The sequence below is a fragment of the Thermomyces lanuginosus genome (genome assembly GCF_041956635.1).
Source record: "Thermomyces lanuginosus strain ATCC 200065 unplaced genomic scaffold VTN49scaffold_12, whole genome shotgun sequence".
Lineage (NCBI taxonomy): Eukaryota > Fungi > Ascomycota > Eurotiomycetes > Eurotiales > Trichocomaceae > Thermomyces > Thermomyces lanuginosus.
This window is the reverse complement of record NW_027192346.1, coordinates 57,096-69,335: the sequence shown is the minus strand read 5'-3', so window position 1 is coordinate 69,335 and position 12,240 is coordinate 57,096. Positions and strand designations below refer to the sequence as shown.

At 51.9% G+C, this 12,240-nt stretch overlaps 5 protein-coding genes across 5 annotated transcripts in view; 3 read left to right on the top strand and 2 right to left on the bottom strand.

Annotated features, from left to right (window-relative positions):
- The window catches only part of VTN49DRAFT_115 (uncharacterized protein), a gene marked incomplete at both ends in the record, with an annotated part of 2,111 nt that extends 1,590 nt beyond the window's left edge, over positions 1–521 (top strand). The window contains 2 exons of the mRNA XM_069408733.1: positions 57–244; positions 296–521. Coding sequence (XP_069271576.1) covers positions 57–244; positions 296–521 — 414 coding nt within the window. The remainder of the gene's footprint in view (positions 1–56; positions 245–295) is intronic.
- Positions 522–619: 98 nt separating this feature from the next.
- Positions 620–1,507, bottom strand: VTN49DRAFT_114 (uncharacterized protein; the record flags this gene model as incomplete). The annotated part of the gene is made up of 1 exon (XM_069408722.1): positions 620–1,507. The coding sequence occupies one exon, from the start codon at positions 1,505–1,507 to the stop codon at positions 620–622; it is 888 nt and encodes a 295-aa protein (XP_069271575.1).
- A 270-nt stretch (positions 1,508–1,777) lies between these two features.
- Positions 1,778–4,852, bottom strand: VTN49DRAFT_113 (uncharacterized protein; the record flags this gene model as incomplete). Its single annotated transcript, XM_069408711.1, has 1 exon — positions 1,778–4,852. One exon carries the CDS (start codon positions 4,850–4,852, stop codon positions 1,778–1,780), a length of 3,075 nt encoding a protein of 1,024 aa, XP_069271574.1.
- Positions 4,853–5,289: 437 nt separating this feature from the next.
- Positions 5,290–6,941, top strand: VTN49DRAFT_112 (uncharacterized protein; the record flags this gene model as incomplete). The annotated part of the gene is made up of 4 exons (XM_069408700.1): positions 5,290–5,357; positions 5,437–5,593; positions 5,651–6,027; positions 6,083–6,941. 4 exons carry the CDS (start codon positions 5,290–5,292, stop codon positions 6,939–6,941), a joined length of 1,461 nt encoding a protein of 486 aa, XP_069271573.1.
- Positions 6,942–8,796: 1,855 nt separating this feature from the next.
- VTN49DRAFT_111 (uncharacterized protein) lies at positions 8,797–9,874 on the top strand (the record flags this gene model as incomplete). Its single annotated transcript, XM_069408689.1, has 3 exons — positions 8,797–8,949; positions 9,008–9,390; positions 9,448–9,874. 3 exons carry the CDS (start codon positions 8,797–8,799, stop codon positions 9,872–9,874), a joined length of 963 nt encoding a protein of 320 aa, XP_069271572.1.
- Between the last annotated feature and the right edge of the window lie 2,366 nt (positions 9,875–12,240).

Genomic DNA, 12,240 nt, shown 5'->3' with positions numbered 1-12,240 from the left:
TTTTTTTTTTTTTGGAGAGATATGTAGCAGGAAACTTGCAAGCTGACTGACGATAGCGCTTTGGCAACGCCATCACTCCGCACGGCGTCATCCAAATACGCCACGCGTCGTTCGCGGCAGACTTTTCACCCATCCAAGAGGGCTGCCAATGCCCGTGCTGTCTACCAAAGGAGAAGGGAGGGTTAGGGATAACCCGAGCATATGTCCATCATCTTGCGTCGAAGGAGACAGTAGGCGCGCATCTGTATGTCTGCTCCAGTTCTCAAACATGGGAAACCCGGACTAACGCCTCCAGCCTTACGTTGCACAACGTGCACTATCAACTCTCCCTCATGGCGTCGGTACGCCAGGCAATTCTCGAAGACCGATTCCCGCAGTTCCTGTGCAAGTTCTTTGACGACCTCTATGGGGACCGACGGCGGGCGCCGGATTGGGCGATTACTGCATTGAAGGGTGTCGGCGTAGATCTACTCGCGTCTACAGAAGAAGTATCTATAGACCAAAGACATGCAGAATCATAATAACTTCATAATCCTGAAAAGATTAAACCATCGGAAAAATAATGTACACTGGGTATCAAAGCGCTATGCCATCCATATCTTCAGTATATACGCAATGTCTATCGCGCCGCACCCGCCCCCCGCAGCATGACAATTGTATTCCCATTCGCCACGCCATCCGCAATCGTTTCCGAGAACTCAAGAAACCGCCCACTCTCGACGTGAAACAGCCGCAACCGCTGCGCCTCGCCATCGACCCGATTATTCAGATTTTCCACTCGCAACCGCCGCGCCGCATCGTCCAGCACACGACCGACTTTCCATCGCGTGTCGAAATAGAGCTTCCCCTCCGGAGGCTTATCCGCAGTAGTGCCGCTGTTTGTTGTTCCGACGACGTGCAAATAGATGCGCTTATCTGGGGGGATGGACGGGTCGCCTTTGGCTTCGCGTTTGAGTTGGTTCAGTTGGGCGATGCGGGAGGCCGCACTATCACGATTTTTTGAGGAGGAGGATTTGGCATTTGAGAGGAATTTTGACGATGATGTTCGTAGTCGCTCAAAGACTTTTCTGAGGGTTTCTCGCTCGGATGACTCTTGTCCCGCGGCGGTGGGTCGTGAGGGGGTCAAAGTCGAACATGCATGTTCCTCTGGTAGTCGATGCGCAAGGCAATAGGACCGATGGCATTTATCGCAGTGCACGGCGGGCTGCGTTGCGGTGTCGATCCGCGTTTTGCATGATTCCTTCCCGCATGGTTTGCCTGCTTTGCCGGATGGTGACGGCGATTTTGATGTTGTACTGGTTGTTTTACTGTTTGCTTCTAGTCGTCGTCGTCCCCATTCCCCTGCTTTCTGGCATTCGTGTGCTGCTTCCGTACGGTGTTGGAGACAGAATGTGCCGCCGCAGGAGGCGCAGCGGAAAGGTAAGAAGTCGAGTTGTCGGCAGTATTGGTAGTCGCAGTTGCGGCCGATGGCGTCGAGATCTTCGTCGGGCATGGATTGATTCGACATTTTGGCTTCGTTTCTTCTGTATTCAATATGTAGTCGTGTGTTTACATCAACATCAAAAGGGAGCTCAAGCTCTTAAATATTGCGGAGATATCTGTGGAGTATTGGAGAAAGTTCGAGTTATCGATAGTAACTTGCTGACAATAGATCGATTAGTGATTATGAATGACTAATCCGACAGGCAGCAAAAAGTTATGTACAACTCCTCGCATAAAAGTGTCATCCCACCAACGCCGGGGTATCAATCGGACTCGAAGCAAATTACAAAATGGCTCACGCCTCATTCGCAAAAGGAATTCGACTGGTGGACGTAAAAACGGGCAACTTAGCTCGCCTCTCCGCCGCCGCCACTGACGGACTCGGCTCCACCGACCGCGGCGACACCGCTTCCGCTTCCGCCACGGGCGGCGGCGAGCTCCCACCGTCCACCGGCCCGTCGTAGCTAGGAACCGGTCCATTTTCTGCAGGGGTACTTTCCACCCGGGCACCGTTCGTCGGCGGCTCGGCCTCTGCAATCCCAGTCTTCGTTGCCTTTGGTGTGGTCTTCTTCATTTCGCTTGCCAATTCCTTCTTCTCCCTCTCCGCCTCCCGTCGGGCATTCTCCTCTGGAGATGGCACTTTGAGTTTAATGTTTAGTTTCTTCACACCATTAGAGAGCGCTTCAACATCCGCATCGGGCTTTGATTCCGTAGTGGCGGTGTCATGATTCTCCGTCGACACCCCATTGAGATACATCGATGGTACTTTGGGCAGCGGCGGTGGCTTCTGAGGACTCGCGGGCCGCTTGGGCGTGGCACTTCGTGCGTTGCTTGATGCCCGGCTTTTCCTAGTAACTCCCGCACGAGACGCTGGCCGGCTATTAGCGGTCGGACTTTTCGCCCCGCCGCGGATTTCGTTGGCTGCACTGCGTCGCCGGCTCGCCTGCGACGTGCTCGTCTTAGAGCTGCTTGATTCCGTCATCGTCGGGTCAGGGAGATCGCTCACAGAGCTGATTGTCGTCCGGCGACTGCCGCGCGAAGTCGGCCGTTGCGCAGTAGCCGCCTTGGGAGTCTCCACCGACGGTGGCTTTGGCTTCCGTTCACGTAGCTGCCGCTTCCCATCGGCTACGGGCGTGGCAGCCGCTTCGGTCGAGAGATATTTCTGCAGTCGCGCCCGCGATGCCTCCGCGTTTAGATCTTCTGGGCGGTAGCTCAGAGTCTGTCTATCTCGCGGAACAAGAGCCTGCCACAACTCATGAGCAGCCGTGGCCCAGTCCACCTCCGGCAGAGGCGCAGGCGAGGTTGGCTCTGCAGACATTCGGCGCTCCTTGGCGGCGACGTTAATCTTTGCCGTCGATGACTGCGTAGGAGACAGGAAGGTCGGTCCCTTCGGGGGCTTTTTGGCAGCGGGCTGCGATGGAGGATAGGCAAGTGCCTCCAGCTCTTGTAGAACATGTGGCGCCCACCATTCGGGATCATAGCTGGGCACAGACTCTTCCTGCGGCGGCACGTTTGCATCCCAGCCCAGACGGCGCCTCATCTCAGAAGCAAGACTGCTTGCTTCCTGCTCGGGAAGCGACTGAATCTCGACAAGCCCGGCCAGATGACTCAAGACACCACTCGTCAGTGCACGATCACTGTAGCCCCCTTCCAGTACACTGATGACCCGTCCGTCCACTCCCAGGTCTTCCTCCTCAGCCAGGCGGACCACGTCAGCAGTAAACCTAGCATAAAACTCTGTCGGCACATTCACGTTGTGTCGCTGCATGCCCGCGCCCTCCCACTCGCTAGCGTCAAACCCGGCAGAAAGGAAAATGGCTGCTTTCGGCGGCTGACCGCCCGCTGCGTCGCGTAGCCGCTCGGTGTGGTGGCGCAGAAACTGTCGGGCTTTGGTCAGGAGAATCGAGTATTTGCTCTGGTACAGTTGCCAAAACTCTTCGTGCGTTTTCCACGTTTCCAGGTGGACGTTCCAGATGGACTGTCCATGAGCATTATCGATACAGGCGCTGGCATTGACCACCTTTTCGAGGTCCCCTTGCTCGCAAGGGTACGAGTTGATGTCATGCAGGCTGTAATAACCAATCGCCACCTTCTTCCAAGGCGCAACATTTTTTGCTGCTGACGACGCATAGCGGTTCTGCTCCCAGGCCAGCGATTGCGAGCCATCCCCGTGGTGGAGATCAAAGTCTAGGATCGCCGCGTGGGTCAATCCATGGGTCATAGCAGCATGCGCAATGCCCACATGAACGTTATTCAGCCAGCAAAATCCTGACGGCTGAGACTTGGAGCAGTGATGGCCAGGCGGACGGATGCAAACAAAGGCGCGACTGGTCGAACCGGGTCCGAAGACAGCATCAACAGCCTCACATACGCCACCCAGTGCGCCTTGAAATGCGTCCAGCGACTCTGCGCAAAGATACAGATCCCCTTCATGTAGCTTGCCTGCTTCGTCCTGGTCGGAGCTCTTGGGTCGCACCAGCTCTTTCCCGGTAGTCGCGAGGCGTGACTCTGCCGAGTCGCACATGGCCTTGAGATTGTTCATCCACTGCGTGCCATGAACATGGGTTACGGCGGGGGAATTCAGTGGCACGACGCGCGACGTCTTGCGAATCTGGAAAGGGGGTGGCGGAAGCAAGTCGACCGCCAAATCGGGATGCGGTGCAAAGGGCGAACTGGCATATCGCTGACCCGTACGAACGTAGGCGGCCGCGACGCCCAGCAGGCTGGCACGAAGGCGCTCCGGGCGCTCGACGATAGTGCTGAGCGCGCCTTTGGAAGTGCGGGGTCGAGAAAAGCGATGGCCATAACAGGCATCATGGATAACCACCATTGTCTTGGACTGAAGATCGGTGGACTCGTGCCGTCGTAGTTCTTTCCTGAAATGTTCTGCGCTAATTGACGCGGCTGAGGGCGGCGCGGGTACTTCTAGGGTGGGATCCAGGGGGGACTGGGGAGAATACAGGCCGTTGAGTCGGGTGGAGGATGAGCGGCGAGAGACGCTCTGCCGGGACGCACTGCGGTCATGGCTGAGACTGACCGAGCGCAGCGATGTCGTAGACGCACGAGATTTCAGACTGGGCGTCGACACGCGGCGGTCGTCGCGAAGTGAAGGAGTACTAGGGGTACGACGAGGGACCGGGGTTCTCACAGGAGCTGGCGTGGCGGAAGCACGGCGAGAAAGCGAGGGAGCACGACTAGCAGACCTGGATGGAGGCGCTGACGGAGTGCTTGTTGTGGACGTGGTTGTCGTTGCTGTTGTCCCTAAGGAGAGTCGCATTAAATCATCGGACAAATCCCTGTTTGGAGATGGGCGGGGATTCGGCGATCGCACCGCCGTAGCGGGAGACCGGTGAGAAGGCTTTTGAGACATGCCGAGTGGTCCCTGAGGGACTAATCTCAGGGACGAGATGAGGAGTATCCCATGAACAATGCGCGTAAGGTGTCTGAGGAAAGGGATTGATATTTTTATTTACTCCGTACTCGGGGGGGTTGTTTTGATGGATCGCGACGGGGAGCTCTCGGATCCTGGGGCCCACCAGCGCATGTGGCTTGCCGAGCTCGCTTTTGAGCTAAACCCAACCTGGTTAGCGCAATTTCTTATCAATCAATCAATCATTTTCGCCAAGCTTGTGGTTTGAGCTTTGGTGTTGAGCAGAAGCATGTACATTCTCGTACTCCGTACGGAGTACTCGTACACAATGGCTCGTACTCTCCGCGATTATTACCTATTTTGCTGATTCATTATTGTGGCTATTGCTCACACTCTGAACAAGACCATCACGAGTTGACTAGAGGAAGTGACCCTCTATGGCTTCCCTCACTACTGGTAGAGGAACCTCTAAAGCGGAGTCTTCATCGCGTCCGCGTCACGACGCGTAAGTCGCAGCAGAACATAGTACCGATGTTTCCATTCGCCCTGGACGCCAAGCTCTAACCGCGATGCCGACTCCGTAGAGACCAGGATAAACTACCAAAGGAAGAATGCAGAGACATTCGCGGTACCTATCGGCAAGCTCAATCGAAATCTGACATTGTCAGTACTCTGCCCCTCGAGCTGTTGATTCAGATAGCGGGGCATCTAGATCCAGGAGATATTGTCCGAAGCCAAAGGGTGCGTATTGACATTCGTTGGTTTCCGTTTATCTTATCCTAACTGGAGTCATCCTAGGTTTCGAAACGATGGCACGCTGTTTTCTCGTGCGACTCAATCATCGCGAATACACTGCGCAAATCATTTTCACTTCTGGGCCTGGAGAACATGGACGTATCGACCACCGACACGATGCCATGTTTGCGATGGGCGCATGCATTTCAGTCTGGCCGGCCGGTCAAAAAGATCTTTCTCCCCTGGAGTGGACGTTTCAAAGTGCCTGAGGGGATCCAGTACTGTTCGCGACGGCTGTTTTACAACAGGACGGACTCTCGCGACATCGAGATGTTAGATCTTGAGACTGGAGAGACATCTCATGTGGCCGATGAAGAAGGGGACGGCGTCTGGGAACTTCTAGTGTCCGATCGTTATGTTGTTGCGATATCAGAGTTTCAGTAGGAGGCCATGATGTTGTATGTTGTCGGCGTCGTCTAACACTAGTGTTGGCAGACTCATGACCGCTTGGGATCTGCACTCGTCGGAACTGAAGGGCGAAAGGACGATATATGCTCTTCCCGAACTCTATTCTATCAAGGAAGACAAAGCGCTCATATACTGCGTGGCAGACGAGCCACCATCTCCCATCTCTGTATGGGATCTGAGTACGGATCACATCCAAGAAATAGGCAGTTTTCACGAGCCGGATTTGTGGCACGTGGACTTGGATAAAAATGTGCTGGTGGTATTCGAAATCAAATGGAAGGAATGGCCACTTGAGGTGCAGCAGACCAAATGGACGTTGACCGGGGAGTTGCTTGACAAGAAAGACTTTAATCTTTCGCTGCCGGATTGTTATGCCGATTTTGCGAGCAAGCGCATCTCCGTTGTGTTCAACTGCTTTAGCCGAGCGTATGGTGACAAGACAATAACGAGGATACAGTCGAAGAGGAATGGCCGTCTCATGGACCTCATTTATAACCAAACCAACGAAGAACTGAGCGTTCGAATCATCGACCCTTCCCAGCTCATAATGCGCAATCCTTACTGGAATTATTGCGCCTTTTCAACCACCGATATCATCTACCGTTGGAATAATTCTCGCGGGCACGTGGAGATTTTCGATGTCGTCAGGCGCACTTCAACGACACGACCGTATCGGTTGCATACCCAAGAGGGCCGTATTCGCGAACTGCTGGCTCTTCCCGGAAAGAAGCGCGAATCGGCGATTGATTCTAATGGGACTTTTATAGTACCCTTCGGCGACCACGAGGTCTTTGGGCTGGCTAGCAATGACGGCGTCCAAGTCTGGTTTTTTAATCCCAACTTTGCCCCCGATCTTCCGGATGCGCAACCTGTCTCTGCAGAGTAGAGTGGCCGAATTCGAAAAGTAGGCTATTAATCCATTGCACCTTCACCGACGAACCTATGAATGAAGACCTACAGCATTCCCTTCCACGCTGTTCTATGAGAACTACAGCAATTGTAATGGTGAATGTGGGACAACTGGAGAGAAGACAGGAGTCACGCCCCGCGGACGGCTTATGGTCCCAACACATATGATCCTGAAGTGCAGCACCGAATGAAGACATTTACACACAGGGGAAAAGTCCCACTTCAATTGAATTACAGTAGTTTGCTCTGGTGAAATCCGAGATCCTGATCGTGGAGTATATAAGAAGAAATTGATCCGTAATGTTTTTCAGTCCACGCTGTAAATGATCCACGAGTTTTGGGACGCATCGAAACCAGTCCGGTCGTACGATCAATCACAACTTCACACAACAGATTCTTCCGACTTTATTAGCCCAAGTATTGAGCATCAGTGGTAGCTCCAGCTGTGCAAGCGCTTTTTGCCGGGAATGAAATCTGCTGGGATGAAATGCGTAAACTGCTGGAATGACGCGTGACGCGTACCTCATCGTTTTCGGTACTTAACTGAGGTAAGGAGCACTTGGCACCTTCCCTTCCTGTCCAATCAGCGTCGGCTCCAAGTTCAAGTCCGGCCCCTGACTGGATCCCACCGGATCTGCACTCTTGGGACCTGTACCAATCCAGGTCCTCGAATCTCCTTCCCATGTTTTTGATGCTCAGCGCTGAAAGTGCATGAAATAGGACGTTTCCGCGGCGTGTGGTTGTGGCACTTGAACGGGAGTGAGAACGTCATTCTCGACAGAAAACATTTTCATCGATCGCTGCTGGTTCGGATAGGGTCCCTTCCAACGTTGAACCCCAGTGGAATTCCTATCTCAGCCGGCTTGATATCAGCGACACTGCGAACGGCACCACAGCAATGCACCAACACCAGTTAGATTTCCGAGAGGAACGGACTCGCAAGTTGTGGCATGAGCGCGCACGTCAATCAGATACTGATGACGCGATCCCAAACTTGCGACTCTTCGGTGATTGTGAGATCCTTTGCTTAGTGAGCCATGGTAACATCCAAATCTGGTTCTTCAATCCAAAATTTTCCCCGACATTGTACATTGTGGATAAAAACCCTTTTTTTTAACAATAACTAGATAAAAGTGAATTGTTCTAATTTAGTGAACGGGCTGCTGTCCTGGCAAGAGTACTTAGTATTACTTATGAACGAAGTCGACGGATGACGAATCTGTTTATCCTTCATTGATCTACTTTGCTTGTCAATGAAATACGATTTTAGGCATCATGAAGCAAGAGGAATTGTTGTCTTTTGTGTAACCAATGAGTTATGACCTAGACACACTCTAATTAGGGGAACTTGGAGCCGTGTTTTGAGACCTCGGTTAGGGTTAGGGTTGGGGTTAAAGTCATTCGAGCATTACGAAGGCAGCGCTCAATGTAATGCCGGACGTAAGTTACTGTCACAATCAGTCAAGCAGCTCATACAGGACGCGAACTCGAGCTGAAGTAAGGTCTCTTACTCTTAGCTTGTCAGCCTCGGATGGTCCAAAACTAGGTTCGGTTAATCAAGGTGGGAACTTGTGCTTGCAGGGTTCAACGCTCCACACGTCAGGCCTCGTATCCTATTGGCAAGCAACGAGGATGAAAATTGGGAACCAGATCAGCGATGACCGATGAGGGGCACCTCGAAAGTCAATATCAATAGTACGAATAACAGACTACTATCTCAGAGGAATTGATCGGTTCTGAGACCTGGAATATATACCTAATAGAGCACGTCCGCGCATCTTGAATTTTTCCCATATCAGAAACGTGTTCAGTTTGCTTGCTCAATCGTAACGATGAATTCTCCCATCGACCTTCCTGCTCCCGAAGCGGGACACTCACAGCGCGTTCAATCCGAGCACGATGATTCAATCAGCACTTTGCCGCTCGAGGTTTTTATTCAGATCGCAGAGAACTTGGATCCGGAGGACATTGCTCGCTGTCAGATGGTGCGCAGAGACCACTTTTCGATCTTTGAAAGTCGTCCATCTAACAGGGATGACCTAGGTCTCAAGACGATGGCTCTCAGTTTTCTCAAGTGAAGCAATTTCAAAGTGTGCTTTGCGCAGAACACTTGAATTTCTGGGAATTGAGCGTTCGGATGTGGGGCACGGCGATGCGGTGGCCTATTTCCGATGGAGACAGAGCTTGAGGCATTGTCGACCGGTGAAGAAAGTCTTCATTCCCTGGTCAAGGACGATGACAAGGGCCAGTGAGTTTGTGTGCGACTCTAGGCGGTTGTGCTATACCAGATGGGATGCTAGCAAAGTCGAAATGGTCAATCTTGAGACTGGAGAGAGATCGAGTTGGACCGACGAAGAAGTAAGGCATGAACTTCGTGGATTCGTTTTGTCTGGCCGCTATCTAGCTATGACGTGGGAGCATAGTCGGTATGTATTCGCGATAATTTGTCTTGTTGTTGGCGTCGTCTGACATGAGCAATTCAGTCGTCTGACAGTTTGGGACTTACACACCACGTGTCGATACGTGAGAGAGTTTCCTCATTACGCCAAAGATGTCTTTATTGAGAAGGATAAGTTGATCATGTTTGGCTTGGAGGAGGTCCCTCCTATCTACATCTGGGATCTGCGCGCAAACAAAGTTCATGAAGTAGGAAGTTTCCGTGATGTGTCATTATGGCATATGGATGTGGATAAGAACATTCTGGTGATATTTCAGATCGACTGGGACAGAAATCTCCCAGAGGTGCAACAAACCAAGCGAACGTTGACTGGGGAGCTTCTTGACAGGAAGCATTTTCACTTGCCACTCTCAGGCGATTGGCCGGAAGGGATGCGCTTCATCCCAGCAAGAGAGAGCCGCCGCCGAACGTTTGGCCAAAAAGACAAGAACCCGACTGTTTTCGGAGATTGACGAAAATGGACTAATAGACCTAATATACGACTATACACTCGACAAGCTGAGCGTTCGATGGGGCGCCAGCGAGTTCAGTAAATCGATTCGCAACTTCGGACTTTACCAGATTCTCACACCCTACATTGCCTACCAGTGGAACATCACTCAAAGACAGATCGAGATCACTGACGTCGCCAACAACACCGCAACTCTACACCCGTATCAGCCAGAAGTGAGAGAGATGGGAACTAGACGCACGTTGTGGCATTGGAAACGATTAGGATATCGCCCTGAACTGATTTACATCATACTGTTCGGCAACTGCGAGGTCTTTGGTCTCTTGGGCTATGACGGAATTCAGCTCTGGTTCTTTAATCCTAATTTGGTCCCCGACATCCCGGATACGGGACATTTCGTACCAGTCGAGGAGAGTGGTTGAATTCAAATGTTGTATAATAGCTATTATTCGTTGCTCATTTCTGAGCGTATCCATGGAGAGCATGCCAGTTCCTTGGTTAAGTGACCGTCCTCGTCTGTTGGGTAAGCAGGGTCCCATGAAGCATGACAGAAGCTATTCCCAGTGCTTGCTGCAGGCATCGAAGCCCCAACTCCAGTCTCCATTGAAAGACAGCACGGAGCAGAGAGATGATGCTCATGACTATTGCCTCGTGCTCCATAGTGATGTTCTACAAATTCAGCGAGTACGGGAGCATGGAATGCCCTCATTTCAATGGACTTGCATCCTTCCATGGATGATGCATGTCTGCTCCGGCATCCCTGGCCCCAACCTATGGCCAATGGATAACTGAGTATCACTCAAACTAAGCAATGAGGCATCGGCTGCGCTTTTCAACTCCGACTCCCGTCCACACAAGTGGGAATATCAGACTGATTAGAAACGGTTGACAGATTTACGATTTTAGACTCTGTACTTTACAGACCCCGAGTATTGAGGAGACGGGGACTGAGCACAATGTGCTGTTACTTTCGCAGTTCCAAATAGAGCTGGGTAGGCATATATCGGCAATTAACTCGAATAGCGACTATAACTGAACTATGAACAGCAGTAAATTCGCTCCAAGCTACCAGCATCGGTTACCCAGGAGTTGATTGGAAGTTTGGGACGAGCTACGCAGCAGCTTTGAGTTAAACAGGAAAAGAGCAAGTCCTGATGATACTGCATAGACCGTGTTAACACATCATTGCCGGCAAATCTCATCCAGAGCAAAGAGCGAGCTGACTAGTACATACAAAAATATTGGAGCGTTGGAGGGACGTCCGTCTGCCACTGGAGGATTTCACTTACGTAGCAGACTCAATCTTAACCCTTGTCAGCATCGTGGCTTCGGAAGCTTCAATCTTTAGACCCTTTGTTATTCTGCGTAGATAGATGATAATGTTGGAATGCTGGAGATCCTCTCTCCTTGAAAAATACATGTGTGGTCTGCAGCCGATATACTATCCTTGTTCATTGAGAGAGATGGGGTAGCAGGCATGACAGAACGATGGATGAGGGCAACCCATTATTTCCAATACCTTTCATCAAGGTTGTCGTTTCAGGACGTAGCTACGGTTGAGGTCCTTGCCCGACCACGGGGAAGAAGGGAGGAATCGATCCGGCAGCACTGGTTGGCAGATAGGAACTCGCTGAGACCAGTCCCCCTGCAAACGTTAGGACTCGCAAACGAGGCAACCAGTCCGGCCACGTTTAACCCCTCGAGCATCTCTCCCACCGTTTGATTTCGTACGTTACCCCTCGTTGCTGAATTTCAGGAAGACACCCGTGTCAGTATGCATTAAAAAGTTGCACTTCCGTTCCCGTTTTGGCAAATGTGCAACAACACCGTCGGAAAACGATGGTCGTGACCCTTGTCCACTTGCATGTACTCATATTACTACTGAGCTGAGGTACGAAGCGCTGGTCACAGGACAAATTATAATGGCCATGATGGCTGTTGCGCCCAAGCTCTTGGATCATTCGAAACAATTCCGCCTACGAACACGATCCCCATAGCCCTACATTTAGGGTTTCCTGAACGTGTGGTCATTTATCATTCTCTTGGGAATTAAACGGAGAATTATTCCACCATGACAGAGACGTCAGTTCACGAACAGCCTGCCCCAGCCGACAATCCTGCCCACATCCGTGCCGACCCGCCTCGTCAAGGGCCAGATTGTCCTGCAGATGGCCGACGACCAGGAAGGGTATCGCGTTTGCACCGAGGGCGTGGTCCTTGATTCGAGACAGACTACTACGTTGTTGAAGATGTTTGGTGTTACAACGGCGGAGTTCCGCGTGGATCTCAAGGTGCGGTGGGATCGAAAGACTGGGGCAGTTACTACGCTGTGATTTTTTGGGTATTTGTCGTTTTCTGGGATTCCCT